General features: G+C 33.6%; 2 protein-coding genes across 2 annotated transcripts in view; both read right to left on the bottom strand.

Moving 5' to 3' along the window:
- Positions 1–366: 366 nt before the first annotated feature.
- Positions 367–11,796, bottom strand: LOC106459936 (general transcription factor 3C polypeptide 1-like). The gene is made up of 2 exons (XM_013919602.2): positions 11,755–11,796; positions 367–7,836 (listed from the first exon to the last, which is right to left on the bottom strand). The coding sequence occupies exon 2, from the start codon at positions 7,741–7,743 to the stop codon at positions 694–696; it is 7,050 nt and encodes a 2,349-aa protein (XP_013775056.1). The 5' UTR covers positions 7,744–7,836; positions 11,755–11,796; the 3' UTR covers positions 367–693.
- Positions 11,797–20,492: 8,696 nt separating this feature from the next.
- The window catches only part of LOC106459940, a 38,319-nt gene continuing 35,626 nt past the window's right edge, over positions 20,493–23,185 (bottom strand). Inside the window, exon 17 of the mRNA XM_013919609.2 lies at positions 20,493–20,770. Within this exon, the coding sequence (XP_013775063.1) occupies positions 20,689–20,770 (82 nt within the window). The 3' untranslated portion in view covers positions 20,493–20,688. The remainder of the gene's footprint in view (positions 20,771–23,185) is intronic.

The following is a 23,185-nucleotide window of genomic DNA, read 5'->3' as shown; positions in this document are numbered from 1 at the left end:
CTGATTAATATTAAGTTATAGATTCATATGACACTTGATTTAATCCAAGTTTTGTAATAAACTACTCATCAAAAATGTTTGTTGGAGACCTAGAATAAACTTAAATGCATTTATACGAATGCAACAGGAGATAAAGCTATTCAAGAACTCATGTATGTGTGTTGTAATAATTCCGTGTTAATTGTCCAATCAGCTACTGTTAAAACCTTTTCAAACATATATGTACTTCAAAATGTGGTACCTTAAAAATGAACAAAATTTTCTATATAATGTATGAATAAATGTGACTTCGAAATTAACAGTTCTGTGAGGTTTAGTGAAAAGTGAAACGTCTAACATACAGCAGAAATCAAAGAGAAGCAATAATTACACAAAGGACAAAACACAATTTTATTATAGTTACAATCACTTTTATATGTAGAAAATAAGTAATGTCAAAACATTATTCAACTGTACATACATTACTCACTTTAAGTCCTTCAAGAATTTTCCCAAGATTAAATTTTATGTAATATTGCAATTAAAAGCTTAATTATTCTTATATAACACACATTAATTTCCAAACCTCACATATGATTTCAACATTATAGAGATGTACAAACTTGTTTTGCTTCATTAAATTTACAACAGTCTTCTAAATCCTCATTATAATCTTTCCTCTCATTTGAGAGAGTTACAGTTCATATCTTAATTTTACTGAGATCTATTTACAAGCTCATCCACCATTTCTCCAAGCTTAAGAATAGCATCCACTGTAGCTTCGTAATACATGTCCTTATAATGGTTCTTGTCCAATTCAATACGGTACTGGATCAAACTTGAAAACAGTGATGGTTCATGTGAATCAACTAAGGTAAAACTACACACACACTTCAGCTCTTGGAGAATTTCTAGTAGCTCCAGTGTGTAAATGGGTTTCAAAGCCCCAGTGAAGTGGTCACATATGTCATCCTGCTTAATTCCAGGGAATGTCATGATGTAAGACAAAACTGCACACAACATTTTTTTCAATATTGGTCTGTTTAAACTCCCATCGGGTTTTCTCCATGGTCGAATTATAAAAGAAACCTTCTCTAAACGATCACAACTGAAGCCATGATGTAAACTACTGATGCCTCGACATCGGCGGCGTCTCACCATTCTAGACAAAACCTGGGGTTCTTTTTCATCTGTAGAACCAGGTTTAATAACATCAGATGACTGAGTATCTACTGTAAAAACATCTGTAAATCTCTTTCCTTTTACTGTGTTTCCATCAACTGCATCCCTTTTTTTAACACATATAGCTTGATCTTGATGCAAGTCAGCACTTCCTCCTCTTTTATCAATTTCTGCCAAACAACATGATGCTGGGTCCTGCTGTTTTAAACCAATTTCATATCCTTCTCCCCATTTTTTCACAGAAGTTGAAGCTTTCTGCTGCCTATCCACTTCTTCCATGGAAGAGAGTCCTTCAGATGATAAAATGCATGTTCTGACCTCATTATGATGATTATCATAATCTACAGGCTCATCACTATCTTCCAGTTTACTTACTTTATCATTTCTTTCATTTTCTTTGTCATAGTAACCATCAGTAGCATCAGTTACTTCAGTGACATATAAAGCTTGCTGATTCTGCTTGTCACCATCTGCTGCATTAGTTATTATTGAGGAACACGAAGCCTGTTGGTTGTGCTTAACACTATCACCTTTTCCAGCATCAGTTATTTCTGTGAAATATGAAACTTGCTTGTTCTTCTTGTTACCACCTACATCATTTGTTTGTTTCATAGAATCCAAGGCCTGCTTGTTCTGGTTGTAACTATCTCCTTCTACAGCATTAGCTGTTTCTTTGGAACATGAAGTATGTTTGCCATCACTTGCTGAATCAGTTATTTCTACAGAACTTAAAGTCTGCTGATCTTCTTTGTGACTACCTCCATCTGTAGGATCAGTTACTTCCACAGAATTATAAGCTTGCTGGTTTTGCAGGCCATTATCACCTCTTGCGGCATTAGTTATTTCAATGAAATCTGACGCTTGTTGATGCTGCTTATTACGACTGACACCTGGAATGTCAGTTATTTCTGTGGAGCATAAAGTTATCTGTTCTTTCTTGTCACTATCTCGTTCTGCAGTATCACCTATTTCTAGAAAACATGAGGCATGATGATCCTTCTTGTCACTATTTCCTTCAACATCATTAGTTGTCTTCATAGAACATAAAGATTGCTGTTTCTGAGTGCCACAATCTCCTTCCACAGCATCATCTATTTCTGTGGAACATGAAACCAGCTTGTCACTATCTGTTACATCAATTATTTCTAAGGAATATGAAGCTTGCTGATTCTGCTTGTTGCTATTCTCATCTGTAGTGTTAGTTATTTCCACAGAACATGAAGCTTGCAGATCCTGTTTGTCACTATCTTTTTCTTCAAGTTCAGTAACTTCTGTTGAACATAAAGAGTGCTCTCTCTGCTTGTTACTGTCACTGTCTACTGTAGCAGTTGTTTCTGTAGAACACGGTTCCTTGTAGTTCTGCTTGCTATTGTTGCCATAATTTCCATCAATTTCTTCAACAGAACATTTTTGTCTAGTATTGTCTACATTTTTTTCAGGACTACTATTTGATAAGTCCAGTCTAGACTTTTTCACAGGAACAGAATATTTTACATCCTGTCTTGACAAGGTTTCCATCAAGCTATCAGTAGTTGTTGCAATTTTGTCTTTTACAGAACTTTTCATTTGGTAATTTTCAGAAAACCATGATCTAAGTTCTTTAGGGATTTTTACTGAGGACACAATCCATGGCTTAGTGTGTGAAAAAGAAACATACCGCCAAATTTTAACCCCAACCTTTAAAATAAAGAAATGCTTACACAGGAAGAATAAATGATCTTTAACACTTAAAATCCCATCTGAATTTATGAACATTTCCAACAGTTCTACTTCTGTAGCACCAAATTCTTTTTTTTGTTGTATGTATTCATATATAAATTTACAAATTTCTAGATCTTTTGGGGGAAAATTGTTTTTACTGTAAAATTCTTCAAGGCAATCCAAGCTGGGTTCTAACAGTTCTTTTGGCAAGTATATTTGCTGAGAGTTAATAACATCTTTAATGGATTGCTTTGATACATTAGAAGCCTCAGTTTCATGACTTGTGTGTATTAGCTGGCAAGTAATCCTACAAGAATTAATGACAAAAGAATCCTGTACATGTTGGATTTTTTCTGTAAGAATTACCTTATTCAGCTGTTGTTGCATCATGTATAGAGCAAAGCGTGAAGCTTTGGAAACTGTAGTTGTTTCAAATTGAATGCTGCTAACTGGATTATTTTTCTCACAATCCGTGGTGAAATTACTTTTCACAATCCCACAACCTTTCACTCCATTAGTTACAGAATTGTTACACCCCAATTCATCAGTTTCAACATTTGATTCAGTGGGTAATTGATCACTTTTGGTCTGTTTTGTATCCATATCCATTTTCTCCACCTGTAACATGGCTTCTGGCTGAGGATCCTCTCCAAAATTTGTATCAAGCATAATTATTTGGTCAGGAATGTGAAGTTGAAAAACCAATTTCCTCAAGGCCAGCAGTCCAATAACTGCTGCACAATATCCTGGCTTTAGGTCCCCAGTTAAGTTGGTCTTACCTTCCTTCACTAATTCCCATGCTTCTGTATATATTTCTGGCTGATAACGAGTAATAAAAGTGTTTTCAAAAGTCACAGATAACCGATAAGGTACAGATGACAATGGTGTTGAATGTGTTCCAGTATGATGAAAGCCTTTACGTTTGGCAATTAGCTGATCATTTTGCAATCCACTGACTACATACCTCAAAAGATTTTCTGGATATTGTTGGTATATTTCATACAAAATATAAGACCAATTACTCTTGTCTCCAACAGTACACAATGATGCAATTACAATGGTCTGTGCAACAGCATAGTAGATGTCAACAATATTTTTTGGCTCTTCATAAAGAGGTTTTTTATTTCCTAGACTTCCTGAAAGACTGATTTCGTACTTTGCTAAAAGCTCTTCAATAGTTGATGGAAGAATCATTTCATCAATTTTTTTTACATCTTTTATCTTAAACTTTTCCAGTAATTTCTCCATAACAGAAATAAACATGGTATTCCATTTTTCCTCATGAGTTAAAGGTGGTTTGGGGCCATGGAACTCCTGAACAAGGTTCTGGTCCTGTCGAGCTTCCCCCAAAAACACAGAAACATTAGAAACTGTACCTGGGTTGAGCATCATATAACGTAACCTCCTTTGGCAAGCCCGTGAGGTCTTGTTACGGCTAACTGCAGGCAAATGTTTATGAAGCAGGTCTCTGATCATTGTCCAACGAACCACCATGTTTGGATAATTAGGATTAAGAAAACAAGATGCAACTTTTCCTAAAAGAATGAAACTGTCTTCTTCAGGTTTCCAATCTACTCTTAGTTTTGACATGCACATTAAAGCAGCTTTATCTTTCTCGTCATAAAATGGCCTTTTCTCCTTTTTTTTTCTTCCTTGAATTTTTCGAATAGTTATGTCCGATTTTTTCTTTTTCTTGGGAAGATTTTCATTTTGTTGATTTTCAATTTTTCGTTTGGCTTTAACCTTTTCCTTTGATTCAACAGAAACATTTAATAACGGAGCTTTTTCTGACCCTTTTGTTTGAGGGGCATAGACAGAAAGTCCAGTATTGTTTTTCAAACGACCAAGACGTTTTTTATTATCTAAAAGTGGTTTAACAGCAGAACTACTACTCCTCAAGTACTCTAAGTAGCTTATACCTACAGTGCCTTGTCCTGATTCTTGACGCATACATGGAACTTTGCGAGGAAGATGATATTCCAAATTATTTCCTGCCCAGTTCCTTTTTAGGTGAGCAAACAGGCTAGAGTCTAATCCTCCAGCACCCAAATTATCACCTGGTTGAGATCCATCATCCAGTATTTCTTCTGGTTCCTTGTTGCGTGAAGCTTCAATCATGGCTGGTTTTTTAAACAGATTCATGAAAGGGATTTCCTGACCACGTACACAGTTGGGCTTTCCTAGAGGAGTGTGCAAACATATATCCTGTAAATCATTCCAATAATGCTCCACTATGTCAATGCTGGAGAAAGTATAGCATTTCTTCTGATACACTATGTCCTGTGAGACATGGACATAACTAGGAGGTGAAGCAGTGGTATCACTAATGGATGAATGTTGGTGAACATAGATAAACATCTGGTCCTTTTCTTTGTGTTTGTGAGGTCCAAAGCTGAGAAGACCCATAAAGCTAAGTTTCATTGCTACTTCATGTGCAGAAAATATGTATCTACGAGCATACAGTAACGCATTTCGAAGATGTTGGGGAATATGTCTAATAAGGTAATGACATTGTATTGGGTGTTTTAAATATTCCTGTAGACCATCAATTTTGTAGGTAATATTCACAATTTTCACAAATATTGATAAGGGCATGGCCAATAAGACATCACTAAACAAACACCAACCCTTCTCAAATCCACGATGCTTAGGAAGAGGTGGAATAAACATTTTCCAATTTCTTTCAGTGTTGTATATTTTTGGATGATTTCCTTCTTGCAAAAGAGAGTCCTGACCTTGATAATCATACACCAAATAGTACAGCAACAAATGAAGAGTTTTCATCCTAAGAAACTTTGCTCCCACACCAAATACTCTGCCAATAGATGGAACATATTCCATCTTTGTTTGTTTATCATACTTGCTTTGAAGTTGGCTCAAGTTACTAATATCTGTACCATCAAATAATTTATTTTTTTCAGAAGCATTTTTCATCTGCTGTTTACTCACACCAAAATACTTAAACTTGGCCTGTTCAATTGTACTTTTAACAAGAGCATCATGAACTGTAATACTAGGATCACACACAAAGTGAAGTTTTTTAATTTGTTCGCCTAATTTAAGGATAGTTTTTATACTTCTAACATAACCATCTTTTGCAAGTCTGGATATCAGTCGATTCATTGATTTTTTGTCAACTTTTTGAAGAGAACCTTCTTGAGCTTCAGCCTCAATTACTAATTTCTGAAGTTTAAATACATCATCAATCAGTTTTTCCTTCTTCACTGCTTCTATTACTAAAGTAGCCCTCTTTAGCATTCTTAAAGTGACATGGGCTGTGTCTTTGCGTGCATTGTCATACATGTGCTTCACTTCTTCTGTTATACTAAAAGAACGTGTTTTACTTTGCATTACTTCCGGTTCCACTTTAGGGCCTTCTGCAGTCACCTTAGAAAGATGTTCAGCCCCAGGCTTCTCCTGTAAAATATCATTAGCTGCTTGGATGGGCTCAGAAATATTTAACTCTGAAGAACAGGGTAGATTTTCTTGTGCAACATCCTTGGAAAGTTCAAGAATTCTTTTTCTTTCTTCCAACAGTTTCTTGTGAGATTCCGATTTCTGTTCAAAACACTTAGCAATATATGTTGTGATTCTTTGTCTTCCTAAATCCTTCATGAATGTTGTTACAACACCTTTTCTTTCTAAATTTCTACACACAAGCCTACTTTCTAACTTTGGCAATCCCATTTTCTTTGATATATCCAACTGTGAAATACCATCTGCTCCTTCTGCTTTTAATATATCATAGACTTGATTTAAAAGAGGACGATCATACACAAATTTGCTGGGATCATAGCTTATTCCCACAGATTCATCTTCATCTTTTTCTTCTTCATCAGGATATTCTTCACCTTCATGATTTTCCCGAGACTCAACTAACTCAGCAACTTTAACAAGCCTTTCCTTTCCACTCAATGTAAAAGCTTCTGCTTTAGATGCTTCAGGATACATTTCTCTGTAAGGTAACATTAATGTTTTCAGGTTTCTTCCGTAGGGTTTAAAAAACAATTTCTTAAAACTTGCCTCTTTCATTCCAAGCTCGTTACGCACCTTATGGAAAACTTCTCTTTTGTTTGGTTTTAAAGAAAGAGACTCACAAAGTTGATTCAACATTACTTGCATCTTGGGCATGACTTCCACAAAGAATCGTGCAAGATGAAGAAGACTTCCAGTAGCAGTATTATTATTTCCATACTTCAAGTGGTGAGTTTGTTTAGTAATAATTCCTTTCCGAAGGAGAGGTTTTCTATAGTAATATAAAGTTTTAGGTGAGCTATTTATTACCTGCAAGCTTTGTTTCCCTTGAGTAACCTCTCCCTGGTAACGAGAACGACCAATCCTTTCCAGCATGCAATACTGTTCACTAGAAAGTTCCAAACATGGACTCACTTCAGTTCCAATAAGTGCAGTTTCACGTACTCTCTGGTCTGCAACAAACACAAGTTTTTCACCCCACTTTTCAACAGCCTCATTATGGGTAATAAGAATTTGGTTATTATTACGGACTTCAGATGTTATCAATCTTCTTGAAGAAAAAGTGGAACATGAACCCCTAATTCCATCTCTGTTGATTATCGTTATAGGATAACAATCTTCTGGTAAATTTTCTGGTTCTACTACAACACCATCTTCCATATCCAGGTAGTCATATCTGTTGAAGATAACCAACGGAGGCCTGGGATTTGGCAGTTCATATAGTTGGATATTTTCATGAAGGACAAGAGCTTCCCAAATAAACTGCTTACTATCATCATCTATTGGAAACTGAAAGTTAGGCCTTTTCTTCAATCTTGTCCACAGAGCAGAAAGTGTGATACCATCTAGACCTTCTAGTGCCACTTCATCCAGGCAATCAGAGAAGAAGTCACAGTTACCTGCCATTTCTTTCTTACCTTGGTGTCTGTTACATAAATCCAACTGAGTCTGTCCAATGGTTCAGTACAAGGTCTATCTAAAAACAAAGTTCCCTTCTTCCTGAGGTAAGAAAATAAAACATTGATTATACATATATATATATATATATATATATCGTTATAATTATATTTCTTTACACAAACTTTTTCATAAAAAATTCCTCCACGTTTTAATCAAAGTAGGTGTTACTGAATAAAATCTACTCATAAAATGTATCTCATTAATTCAGAAGTAACAGTACTCATAAGCACAATGAACACAACATACAAGCTAACCAACCATAATATTACCACTTTAAACCCTTATAAAGAGATCATTCTTGTGTTAGCTTGAAGTGCAAGTTATTATGTAATTACATTAGTCTTACAAAAGACAATTATTGAAGCCACAAGTCAGCGTATGACCTATGGCAACAAATGTGACAAAGCTGACAGTTAAAAAAAAGAAAACAATGCAAAAAATTTTACATTATATATATATATATATATATATAAACACATGTACTATTATTTTTGTAAGCTTATTTACACAGCACCAAAGACACCTTTTTCAACAGCACAGCATATTATATTTTATTTTAACAAATTTCAACTCTTGTAGTCAGTAAATATGTAATATAACAGTAAGACTAATTATTGCTTTAACCATGTCCTTCTTTACTATTGCACATTATACAATGTGCAACAAAGATACTTTGTCTCATTAATGAAAGCAATGCAATATTTTAACTATGACTCAGTATGTTTTAACACAGTGAGCTCTATCATCAATGAAAATTGAATAAAGTACAAATAAAATTCTACTAAATAGAGTATGTTCTAACTGGAAACTCTTGTTAGACAAGTATAGATGAATGTGAATAAAACTAATTACCAATCTTATTTCAAACTAATATTTCACTTATACCATTTAAAAATTAAGGCTTCACCAACTATGGCATCATACTACAAGACATGAAATCTGCTTGATATTTTTCCTTTCAACTAATTTTAATTATCTTTGTGTTTTTATAAGTGGAAACTCAAAGAGACATTTAAATAATGATATTTCTTTCACAGTAATAAAATTGTTTGTCATAAATTCAGATACTGCAGAATCTCAATGAAAATGTAAACATTTTTACCTCCACTTACAAAAATTAATATCAGATTACACAAATTAAGTATAGTGTTTTTTAAATGTATTGATTTAAGTGCTTTACTTTAAAGTTTAATCACTAAATTTATGCAATCCAATAAATATTTTCTGTATGTCCATAACCCCTTCCCTTTCTCCCCTTTAACCCTTCCATTACAGGTTGGGTGGATTCTACCCAGCTCATAACCTCGAAAATATCCATGACAGTAATTATACTATGATTTTTGTTAATATATACACATTTTGCAGGTTATTGGTAAACATTACAACGTTTTCAAGCACAAAGTATCAGGTTTTTAAACTAAGAATTAAGCTTTTTTAATTAGAGATTCTCTGTAAACCTTTTTCTCTCAGAATGTTGACCATCCAACATGCAAATAAATTTTGATTTTAAGATTAAAAATACTTTGATAAATTAGAATATTTTCAAATTTCACATGCAAAATCTTTATAATCTCCAGATAATTATCATATTTTTTTAGAAAAACTTTATATTTTATTTATTATTTTCACTACTGCATTTCTGTATGGACTGGTTTGATTTGACTGACTTTGTAACCTCAATAAAAAATGAGGAAAAAAATATAAATTGTGCTTTTTTCATTCTAGAATGACTACAAATTATAACATAAAAACACAAATGTATTAGTCTAAATAGCTTATATCTTATAACATTTTACATTTATGTATATATTTATTATTCTTATTACATTGACCTTCCAGCCATGCCTGGCTAACAATACAGAAGTTACAATGATGCAGTGCACATGCACTCGTTATACTATATCCAATAATATATAACTGACCTTTGCGGCTTTAATCTTTACAAAGTGACCTGTCTTGGCTGTGTTTTAGTGGACCAGTATTTTGTAAAATACAGTCACACTTCTATTATTATACATGTATTGCAGGATGTTGTTGGTTCATAAATTCTTGAATCTTGTCTGTAGTGTTCGTGTGATGCCACATTACTAATGTATTATCATTATTGTCAATATCAGCAGTAACCTCTTCAAAGACTGTCAAAGGAACAGTTAGAAAATATTTTCCCTTAATAAAGCCAAGTTGACTATCAACACAATTCTAAACTTTGTTAAATTACTCTGAAAAGTATCTTATTATACTTTCAAATCTTTACTCACCACTGATATAAGACTAATAAATAGGTCTATAATTAAATGGACAACTTTGTAGACACAGATATATGGGAGGCAAACCCCCTCCATTTTTTCAGGGGTGATAAGGGAAGGCTTATTTGTAATGATTATTAGACTGCCTTATTGTTATCTTCAGTTTTTACTAATATAAATTTAAGCAGTATTCCTCATCCTGTACATTTGCTAGAGGGAATAATAATTGATAAACAAAGTGACCACATTAATTCTGAGCTTGTTAAGAAGTAGTTGGAAAGTTTAAAGAATGATAAGGTTCATGGACAAGAAAATATTTTTCCAATGATTTAGAAGGTGGTTAAGGGTTGAATATGCAAGCCACTTACTAGTATTTGTTTGCAAGTGTTTTGAGTAGTGGACAGGTGCCTTATACAACATTAAATAATAATATATATAAAAATAAGTGGATGGGGTGAGGGTGTTGCTACTCTGGACCCCCTCCATTCAAACCACACCTGTTTATACAGCATTAAAGAATACAAATTAAGGAATAATATTGGATAGGGGTGAGGACCCTTCCACCAGATCTGCACCTGCATATACAATATTAATGAATACAGTTATTATTCAGAAACATAACACAGTTTGGAAAAGTAGTAAATTTACACTTTATTTAACACTTAAGTAGTCAATGAATTTGTGGTGAGTGCTACCAGCCAGTTGTTTTCCCTCTAGTAAACAGTTTAAAATTAATTACAGTAGCAGATAGCCTTAGTAGTTTTGTAATAACAAAGTCAGGAACATTAAATTTAGTAGCAATAGGAATCACTACCAAACCCACAAAGCATCCCTCATCTGCCTATTATGTAAGTTTGCACTTAACACCAAACATAATGACAATATTTCAAATACTTGAATATTTAAAGTAATCAAAAACCCTAATTTTAATTAGTTGATTATTTTCATCATGCCAATCAATAAATTATAATTCCATTTAATACATTAGTTTATGGGATATTAATCGATGTAATCATTGCTCATAAGTAATTGATTATATAAATTAAATCACCCAGTTCTACCTAGAACTATGATGAACTATTACTTGGCATTATCATCCCAACTGTTCCCTTTTTATAATCCAGCACCCTTATTCACTTGCTAATGGATGAAACTTGCCTAGACCTAAATGCATTACTCTCAAAATGTCTTGCCCTTTTAGTTTTACCTGTACCTTCTTGAAATATTATCTACTGCAACCCTTCCACTTAAAAGCAAAACTTCGTCTCCAAGTCTAAGACCTGTTGCCATTTTCCACAGTTTACAAGTTTTAAAAGGAAGAATTGATGTCCTTAAATTTGAGGATAGGTTCAAGTTTTTAACTTTCCTCATGAGCGGATGTGCATGGAGAACCTAGAATGTCATACTAATTAATTAATATTCTGAGTTTACGGCGAGAGATTTCACAAGCCAAATTTCAGTTTTAGTTTTACGAAGTAGAAACTTAAACTATATTACTACTACAGTATTACTCACTATTAGTATTAGGTCTTACACTGTTACAGTTACACGAGCAACATTATAACTTACAAGTTATAGCATTAACAATGTGAATGTAACATTTTAGGGTAACCACGGTAAAACTAAAAGTAGTAAAGAAACCCTTGCTAGTACTATCCATAAGCAGCAAAAGCCAAAACTATGCCTATTAGTATTAGCGTTACAAACTTACCCAACAACAAACTATTAATACATTATCTTCCATTATTGTTTTTATAACGGAAACATAGTGCTGCCATCTAAACAGATAAATTTTCGTGCGTAATCTTCTTCGATCATTTAATTTTAAAACAGGAAAACCAGGGGACAACAAGTCGGTAACATTGTATGTCACTGTTGACCTGCTTTTAAAATATTTTAATTTGTTCAGTCTAAACTTTGGCTCAGTATATTAAACTACTTTTCCCCCTAAAAATTAAAAAACATACTTAAAAATCGATTGAATAAAATAGCTAATTCAGCTGAAAACAAATAAACTCTTAATCTTTCTTCCTTTTTTTTTTTTGTAAACGATCAGTTTTCAGAACGGGTTAACACTAATTGATGTATAGAATGCTGTAAACAAAAACACTTGTTAAACGATTATGATATATGGCCAACCAGTACAAAAATGCACACTACGTATTTGAAAGATAAGTCGAATAGGTTGCTTTGAATAATTAAAAGATATTAAATTAAATCAGGCTCGTTACTCCTTCATAAAGTCCGCAGCAGTCTTGCAAACTTACAACTGCTAAAATCTGGGGCATAGAACACGGATGATCCATTGTGTAGCTTTGCACGACTAATATAATAATATGTCTTTCATTAAATATTCCTAATGTAAACTATTCGCTTAAAGCATTATATTCTTATTTATGGTGTTGTTTTTTATTAAGCACAAAGCTATATAAAGAGCTATCTGTGCTCTATCCACTACGGTTATCGAAACCCGGTTTCTAGCAGTATAAGTTCGCAGACATACCGTTGTGCCACTGGAGTGCTTTTAGTTATGTACAAAATAAGTTACATGTCGAATTTTATTCGAAACAAACTATGCGTAAAATAATCAATAAATAAAAGATGACATAATTTTAACCAAAATAAATTGCTGGTATAAAGTTTGGTCTGAAAGATTACATGACCTGTTTTTGCGATATCAGTAATTTTAAACATTATGAAAGTATGTTCGAGAATATATTTTTTTCGTTTAATACATTTAAACCCTTCGTGGTTCAGCGGTAAGTCTGGGAACTTATAACGCTAAAAATCGGGTTTCTATACATGAGGTAAAAAGATCACGGATAGCCTATTGCGTAGCTTTGTGATTCACAACAAACAACATATAAAAAATTAATTATCAGAGTTTTGCATATAACAATACATTATAATTTACAAATTAGAAATTCTTGTTAGCGTAAATAATCCTTTGGGGAGAAAGGAGAATAAGAATGCTGGGTTTACAAGGGTACACAGTAGTAACTGAATTAGGTATACTTGCAGTGAGGTGTGTTATTCTTATGTTCACTTACTTCTCTTGGAAAAATCGAGTAGGAGCCACAGGAAGCTCACCATAATATGTTATACGCGGCAAAATCGGAGTTCTCTTAACCTCAACTGTGTTTGAAGAAAAGTAAGAGACTGGACACAAGTGATGTATAGTACAGTGAAATTTTTAATCACAGTTACACAAACACAGACATGGATAAAGGCAGGTGTATTTTGTGGAACCTTTAAATGACAGCTCTCGGAGTTTTTAAAGCAAACCAATATCTGTGAAAATCTCAAATCACCTCTTCCATGACCGAGAAAATGTGCCGCTTATACTAATAACAACAGTGCCTTCTTGTGGCTCTGCAGTAAATTTGTAGTGAGGGCTTATGTCGATAAAAAGAGGGTTTCAATACCCTAGTGGGCAGATAGCCCATTGTGTGGCTTTGTGCTTACCAACAAAAAGAAATAAGAATACTGTTCTTCTCAGAGTGAAGGTGCTACTCACATAACTGACGGTTACTCTCACTCCAAAACAAAGGAGGTTGTATTCTTCGGAAACACCTGGCTTACTAGTGGGAAATGTCTATTTCTATATATTACAGGAATCATTCTCACGAGAAAATGCATGTGACAACCTAGTTGAGTGATCTAGTTCCATGAATACTAAGGTAAAAGGAATTTAGTGGTTTCTTTGACTGACATGCTATGGTAAGACTATATACAATATGTAGAAAAAGTTTGAAAAATATATATGCTACCTAACGGGTAGGAAACACATGGTATGCCTTCATACTACAGAGGAAGATCAAGATTGTTACACAGAGAAGGACTGGGGAACTCTTTCATTAAACAAAACTGTAACCCCTGTATATGATGGGACCACACATTTGGTTGCAACCTACTTAAATATAAACAATTTTAAAATGTAGCTGTAATACATGCTGTACCACCACGATGCTGTATCAGCAGAGTTTGTAGCTTAACTTGCTTATTTCTATATTCCAAATCGTTTTAATATAATGTGCTCAACCCTTTACATGGAGTTTTTCAGAACTTTCTTCAGCCCCCAGTCACAGTATATATAGAAAAGTGACCAAGAGGAACGTTGTTAGTGCTAAGCTAGGATGATCCATCAAAAAAACTTACACATATCAAGTCATTACTTTTACATTGTTAATAAAGTATGTTTATCATTTCCAACACAGAAACCAGTGTCAATCTTTCTTCTTTCCAGATGCCAAAAGCAGTTGTGGGTCTGCTTTTAACATCAGGATTGACTTGCCAGATGCCAAGTCTAGCATAATGAGCCAATGGTGACTTCAAGCTTGTATACCAATCTGTGCAACAGAAGGACACTAATAATATTACCCAATTCACTTGTCCTGTATCCAGACAAAGCCTTGGTGTCCTATCTTTCTTCACAATAATTACTAAATGTAATCAAATACTTCCCAAAGATTATATTATTCCATCTTTTGACGTTTGCCCTATTTCAGCACTAGCAACATCCTTAGTATTTTAATAAAGCTTGCTCTGTGCTTTCTTATTAGGTATGACATCTGTAATTATGTGATGGTTGTCCTACCAGTTGGCCAACTGCTCTTATAAATACACTGAAAACTTTCACTAGCATCTCACAGAGTTCCTCTTCTATTCTAAGCTCAGATTGTCTGCACAATCTTTATTCAATAACTTTAGGTGCTCTAATAGCTGTGCATTCACTGTCATGCATGGTAAATCTAAAGCAACACAAGTTATACAGTTTCAATTAATTTCGGCTTCACTCATCATGTCAAAAAGCATTCCAGCTATAATCTGAGTAATAACTACAATATCAGCAATGACACAAATTTTCCCATTAACTGTCCATATCTCAGTACTAGAGACATACTATTGCTCTAATAAAGAGTGCAGTGCACTTATTAATATTAGACCTGTAACTGTGTAATGAGGACTGAGTGTTATCCTACCTAGCTGACCACTGGTCTAACAAACATGCTGAAAACTTCCACCAGCAACTTACAGAGTTGCCCTTCTGTTCTAAGCTCAGAGTGTCTTCACAATCCTTATTCAACAATCTCAGGTACTCTGATCAATATCTGTGCATACAAGCATAGTAAATCTGTAGCATCAAAAGCTATTAAGCCAGTTTACTTACTTCTTTGGTCATTATGTTAACAAGCATTACAGTTGGAAGCTTAATAACTGTCAAAACAAGTGAAGTTTGATTTCTGGATAGAAAAGTTTTTATGTTGGCCCAATCACTGCAGTAGAGAATGGAAATACATTAGACATAGTCCTCATAACACCACAGGAAATCACTTGCACAATAAAAGTTACAGTGATTCCTTCCTCAAAATGTATATGTGCACTCTACTCTTTCTGGGCCTTCACAAGTCAGCATTGGATTATTTTCCTATAAAGCTCCATCTCACCTGTTCTACAAGCAATACTTGTTGATAAGTTTGCAGATTTATCCCAGGCAGAGACAATTACATTCTGCAAGAAGTTGGACCTATAGCAAGATGGAGATGCCCTTCTACATTCACATTTAGCTTATTACCATTTGCCAGAATGAAGTCAGCACTGTCATGTCAAAGTGGTGTTTCATTTGGAGCACTAGAGTTTGAGCAAAGTTCTGGTGGCATTGATGTCCACTAAAAGTTCAGCTATATTTCTCAAGTCATCACAGACATGTAATATCTTATGCTAGGTGCACAAATATCCAATTTAGCCACCTTATCGTTGGGAGGAAGCAAACTTGTATCCATCCCCGAGTGGTGATACTCAACTCAGACTACACTACTTTAAACAGTCAGGGCAGTGATAGCCAAATTTTCTGGCAACCTTCCTACATTTGTCATGACATTGGTCCAAAAAAGAATCTGCTTTTAGTAATCCTATTTCTTGACAGGATATGGACCATCTCATATCCATTGTCCTGTCACAATACAGTTAAAACCATGTTACTGTCCCTCATATTTTTGGAATCTTTTTTGAGCCTTTTCTGCTGCATTTGTTGTCTAGTCGATGCTACTGGAGCTCCAAAGCCTTGTTATCTGATAGGAAACCATGGTGGCTTCATCATGACATTTTGCCCATGTGGAATTCTTGGTGAATGTTTCTGTTTGATCTTGGGGTGGTTATTGACTCAAGATTGATTAAGAGCAGAATCAGCCTCCAAAATTTCTGCTATTGGCTTCTTCTTCAGCTCATGTCCAGTTAGATTGATAATTTTTAACCCTGTAATTCATGGAAACACTGTCAGAGATGAAATTCCCCTGGAGTACATGTGGTACCATATTGATTTTCCTTGGTAGCCTTTTAATGAACTTGGTGATGAAAGCCTTCTCATAATTCCTAATTGGCATGTCCAGATACACCTTCCTTACAAATCTTGCAGATTTTCCAAACAAGCGGCCAGATTTTCATAGGGAGTTTGCTTTCATACCTTGAACTCTGCCCTATTGATTGCTCATCCAATTGCTATTCCAATCAATAACTTACCTTAAATACTTTAGGAACTGGTCAAGATACTTCTTAGCAGATCCTTGAACACCAGTGGATTAATCTGCTTCACCTTGCTGCCATCATTAATTGTTTTTCAAATAGGAAGGTACCTATTGCCATCTCTACTGCTATGCAGCTGAGGCAAACAGTGCTCTTGGAATGTTATCTTCTTCCTCTTCACTCTAATATCCACAGATATGTGTCCTTGAGAAAAGTCCACATAATCCAGTGACATGTAAAGATATGTCATCTTCCAGACATTCTCTTGGAGCACTGCCAGATCATTTAACTAGACTGTAAGGCTCCTTGCTGCTGCATACTTTGCCAGTCTCTAACCAAAACATTGGGCACTTGACCTGTGTTATTGTGGCATTTTCTCTCACCATCACCAACTATTTATGAGTCTACCCTTTTACAGGCCATCAATTACTCTGACTTTAACTAGTGTTTGGCAATACCTGGGCTGGTCTGTAGCTTAACAGTCCTATATAATTTCTCATTATATGTTAATTAAGTTTCAGTCATGCACCTGCAACTGATGGAGGTCGAGCAACTACAGCAGCCAATAAATGAACAATGTAGCACAATCAGTCTAAAATTCTGAATCAACAAAATCCTGGTCACAACATTAAAATTTTCTTTATAACTTTGATATTCAATGTATTCAGGAACACAGATGACTAACAAGTTAGCTATAAGTTCTGCAGATAATGGGAGAATTTCAGGGGAATGTTTTGCAGAGAATAAAAAAAAAACATACTGAGAAATGAAAAAGACTGAGCACAGCTGTTTGACATAACACAAAAACTATCTTTACTGTAACACATGCAATGAGGTGTAAAAAAATTTGTAACTTGATATGTATAATATGGTTTGCCTTAAATTTCTTGCAAAGCTATTCAAAGGCTATCTGCACTAGCCACCCCTAATTTACCAGTGACAGACTAGAGGGAATAGAGCTAATCAACAACACCCACTGCCAACTATTGAGTTTTACCAACAAATAGTGAGATTGACCATCACATAATAACACCCTCATGGCTAAAAGGGCATGTTCAGTTACAGGCATCTGAACCTACATATTGCGAGTAAAGTGCCCTAATCACCAGGGCACATGTAGCATGCAAATAATCAATCTCAAACTAAGTTGACGTTATTTTTGTGCAAGGGTAATTTTTCTTTGATACTTTAGGTTTTTTTTATGACTGATGTTGGAGAATTACTCCATGCTTATTCATCCTGATGGATTTTTTACTCTACTCAAGTTACATGAAGATGTAGAAGTACCATATACTCTGTTGCCCTTTTTTATTAATGGGAGTGACCAATGACACTGGTGACAATGCACTCGGGGATTTACTGGAAGGGTCAGAGTTATATATATCTCTTCTGACAGGGTTTATTCAACAAAATGTGGCTGTCCAGTGAAAGAATCTCTTACCAGATGAAGTTTTCATCTTGTCTTAAAGGTAGATAGTTTTTGCTTCTTCTACAGAGATTTACTGTTCAGTCTGTTCTCGAATCAGTCAAATTCAGAAACACGCTTGTAAACATTTCTTGTCAAAAATTTAGTTTTGTGATTTACCTATTAAATATCAAAGATGTTTAGAACTAAAAGCCTGAAAATTTGTATACTAAGAATATAGATAAAAGTCTGAAAAATCTTGAATATACTTCCAACCAAAAGTGGTACTTGGTCAGAATTGATCTGGTAATTCTTATGTGTAGTTGTTTAGAACTATTCTTAGTTGCCTTAAATACACAGATCCCATCCACTTTAAACCCCCACATATCATATGTCATTGGTCTTACATTGTTAATAAACTGTATTCTTCAATTCAAAGCCAAACAATTGAGACTTTTTGTCCTTTTATCAAGTTCGTCTTACTTGTGCTTAAAATATCTCTCAAGAAACTTCTGTTATTGTGATCTTAATTAGGTGTGGCCCGTCAGTTAAGTTTCACCTAAGAACACCACAATAATACAAATTACTGGTTGAAAGCATCCCTGTTAATAAGTTTTTCCACAAATAGGACATGCTTTTCAACAACAAATCCTCCTGTTTCTGTTCACGTTTCAGTGAACTTCCAATTATTATAGTTTTCATAACTTTTAATATTTCATCCTCTTTCCACATACAATTGATTCATAAACATCTCACTAATGAATGTTTTACAGTTTTATGAATTAAAATATCTTCATAACCACCAACCCCATTAATAGTTGAAAAATTGTTTACCAGTAATTTTATATTTTCCTCCTTTCTTTAAATATCTGAACTATATATCAACACAGAGTTAAAGAAAAAAAGAATCATTAAACTTCCAACTATTGACTACTCTTTCAACTCTTTACTTCCACATCGCTATTAACTATTTTCACCAAAAGGTGTGAATAAGACTCCTATAAAATAGGAAACATTAAGTTATCATTCACACACAGTCTATGGACTTTGGTAAGTGAGTGAAAAGGAGAAAAACAATCTGATCTCAGTGTATTGTGCTAATGCCTCCTGCAATTGGAAGTGCATTACATAACAGTCCATAACAAGGACTGTCACAAAGAACATCATTGCAGTTAAAGAAGGAGCTTCAAGGCCTAAGCATTCATAATTGAATCATTACTTTACTTTTTATATTAGAAGCCACAAGCTTTTAGGAATGCCTTGAGGATTTCAAGCAGATTAAACTCAGGTTCAGAAGGCTTGAATGATCTAGCAATGATTCTCAGTGTCTTCTACTGTTCATTTGTTCAGCCAAGTTCAATTACAGTTTCATACACACACATTTTCACACTGTTTATAGTAAGATTATACACGTACATAGCATACTTCAAAAACAAAGCTAGGTTTACCTAAATAAATTGGGCAGTATCTGCTTTTACTATAGTTATTACCTATACATTCTATTAACCACTAGTTTGTGTACTCACTCCAAAAATATACTTGATAAAGTTGAAACATTTGAAGGCTGTGTGAAAATTGAAAACAGTTGTAAAGAGAACTTTTACAGCAATAACTGAACTATAACTCGGGAAGCTCAAGTTAATAATATATTAAAATATATATAACTTAACAATGAAAGTTACAAATTCTCATATGTATAATGCATCATTCAGCACTACACATAAACTTTAAAAAATGCAAAATTAAAGTAACATCTTATGCTAACATTAATCTTTTTATTACTATAATTAATTTTTTGACACTGTTATAATTTCAATTTTACAAGCTTAGAACTAATACAACAACATTTAATATTTCGATAACGGTGATATAGTGATATTATGCACACTTAATCTTGGCTATATGTGACCTACAGATATTCTCTTACACTTCCTTATTAATTTTCTTCCATTTATAAATAAAAATCACAATTATTAACCTACACTGAATAATCAAATTACAATTGAAGGATTCCCTGTATTCCTCAACTTACTTTTAACTTAAAAATTCTACCTTAATTAGAAGCCTTAAATCTATACAACAAACCCAGTTGTTTTAAACTGTCTGTTGTTGAGAAGGCTGTCATTTTTTCCGATGAAGATAAACAGGTTTTTCATTACTGGGTAGCCTAATATACAAATATTTCTTCTCGCAATACTTTTACCAATCCAATGATCCACAAGGTGCTTTTTATCTTTGTGTAAGTTCCTCTTTTTAAGAATGGCTACTGTATCTATGTACCAGTAGGCCTAGTATACAGAAATGATTAATAATGAGGTACAATAGACTGTTTAATTCAAAGTATTTAAAAAAGCAACTATATACATTGTAATTCTTCCTTAATTTTAACTTAATCAACACAGTGCTTATTTTTGATGTGATTAATGTTTTTTTTTAAATATTTCCCATTTTTAGATTTCAAACTGATTACATGGAAAATGTAGAGAAAACTGACAACAATATATATAGATAAAAACTCTATGACAAATTCTGGAAAACTTTTATTTTTTAACTTGCAATGAAATATAGTCCTGAAGAATGTGGTACACCTTGAATATACATAACTTTATTTCTGAATTGTTTTGTTTTAAGCCAAATGACTATCTAAACAGTTATCATACTGAAATATAATTTTCTTACATTCTGTATTAGAACTATAGACAACTTAAAATAAGAAACTTAAAACTTTTGATGTGTGGAATAACCTTGCTGATATCCCTGGAGAACTGGTTGAATATGAGCCTCAAGCTGTCGAAGGTAACTGTTAAACAAATATACATAATGTTATTCATTATTACAATGTGCTTTTTATATAGATGTATAACATTCAAAATGTAATACAATAAACATTTCAGAATTACATTCAACTTTAATTAGAGAAATGAAAAGTCACAACAGTCGCATATATCTAACTCTTTCTGGACTGATAACCCTTGATTTTTTTTCCTCCTTCATAAGTACAAACTTACTCAAGTGTCTAGTTCCAGTTTAAAAACTTCCTATATTTTGATTTATTTTTTATAAAATTTTTATGTCTTGAAATGTCCAAACTTTAACCGTTTTGAAAAAAATGTTAAAATACTTCCATCCATCTTACAATTTCAATTTTTTGTATTGTTGATCAGAAAGTCCCATTTTATATATCAAGTCTGTTTCAAATTAATTAATATCCATTAACCTATTTCTTTTGAAACTTTAATTGGTCAATAAACTGTGAAGAAAATTACAAAAACCGATACAGACTTATTGGTGACCTAGGACCTGATCTTTCACAATGGTGTCCCATTACCTTTGTCATGCAAGGTAATGATATTTTTGCTATCAATATTCTTAGCAGAGATCAATGGACATCTAATAAATAGCTTTTTTTCAATAGATAAAAAGTTCTTTATTTGATATGCATTGTTTGAATATGATAAACTTCACAATAACTTTTAATAAATAAGGATTTAAGTTATCGAAATAACTTGCTGTCACCTACTGTACTTGCTAAACCTAACTAAGCTCACATGATCTCTTGTCAAGGAAGATGATTTCCACAACTTCTAAATAGACATAATTTAATGCAAAAGCATTTTCAGAAACAAAAGAAACATCTGAAGAACCAATAAAAATTCTAGACCCTTGGTTTGTTCATAGTTTTCTAAACCAGCATTTCTCAATTGCTGGTCTATAGGATTTCACAATAACAAATAAGCAAGCAAAACCTGACATAAGTAAATCATAACAATTTTTCATTGTACTTAGAATTTAGTGGTCTGTGATAGTTTAGGGAGGCAGCAAGCCAGTCCCTGGTTGAGAAATGCTGTTCTAAACTTCCCATTTGATTCCTTTGTTCATCCCTGTAGATCAGTCTGTATTATCACTTTCATATGAAACCAAAAATTACTGCTCAAATTCTTTAATTACACTACATTGACATAAAAAGTTTATAATATGGTCTATCTTCTAGTATTTATACTTTGCTTGTAGCAGTGTTTCATTAGTAGCTGTTGACCACATACTGTGATATCATAAAAGAGTGGGAATGAAGAGCTAAAATGATAAAACCTCAAACAAATCATGTGAAAAACATGACACGACTAATTATATCATTAAGTAATGATAATTTCTTACTTTTTGTTTGTTTTGAATTTCGTGCAAAGCTACACGAGGGCTATCTGCGCTAGCCGTCCCTAATTTAGCAGTGTAAGACTAGAGGGAAGGCAGCTAGTCATCACCACCCACCGCCAACTCTTGGGCTACTCTTTTACCAACGAATAGTGGGATTGACAGTCACTTATAATGTCCCCATGCCTGAAAGGAGCGAACATGTTTGGTGGGATGGGGATTCGAACCTGCGACCTGCAGATTGCGAGTCGAGCTCCCTAGCCACCTGGCCATGCCGAGCCTATTTCTTAGTTAATATAAACATATACATTGGGATGGGCAAACAAAATTGTGTTGTTTACAGGACAGGCAGAGAAATGAAATTATGATATATTTTTAATTTTTCTTTACACATTACACTAAATAAATATTGCAAAGTGACAAAATATCTGTTGTAATCTTGTTTTAGTTTAACATGTGTTGAAATACAGTTAGAATTATTATTATTTTTACTTATGTTTTCAACTTTGATATGCAGATATGTTTTTGACACATGGAAGATGTACACCAGTCTTGATAGGGTTAAGTATGTTTCACATGACCAAATTATGACACAATTGATGGTAAGATAATCAACTCATCACTATATACATCCCTCCCCCCAAAAAAAAAATTGTGTTGAAAAAGTACACTTTTTTTCCCCATTTAACACCTCAAGCAAGTTTACAACTATTTATTCTATTTATAATAAACAATATAATAATATATAACTTGATTCATGTAACAAACAAGGAATTCTGCACAATATTACATTAGGCTTTGGAGAAGTTAGGTATTAATTAACTATATTAAAAATAAAATAAGTATTTTACATTAAGTTAAATACATAATTTGGTCAGGGAAAACGTGCAGTACTTGTTGTAAACATTTTCAGACCAATACTTATTGAAACAAATTGACATTTAATACTTTACTAGTCCCATTATTTTGTGTGTGTGTGAAACAGCAATTATATGAATAATTTTGATGAAACTGTTATACACCATGTTTAATAGAGACAAGTTTTGTTTTTGAATTTCGCGCAAAG

This window comes from Limulus polyphemus, unplaced genomic scaffold (assembly GCF_000517525.1).
Source record: "Limulus polyphemus unplaced genomic scaffold, Limulus_polyphemus-2.1.2 Scaffold684, whole genome shotgun sequence".
Classification (NCBI taxonomy): domain Eukaryota; kingdom Metazoa; phylum Arthropoda; class Merostomata; order Xiphosura; family Limulidae; genus Limulus; species Limulus polyphemus.
This window is presented reverse-complemented; position numbering and strand designations above follow the sequence as displayed.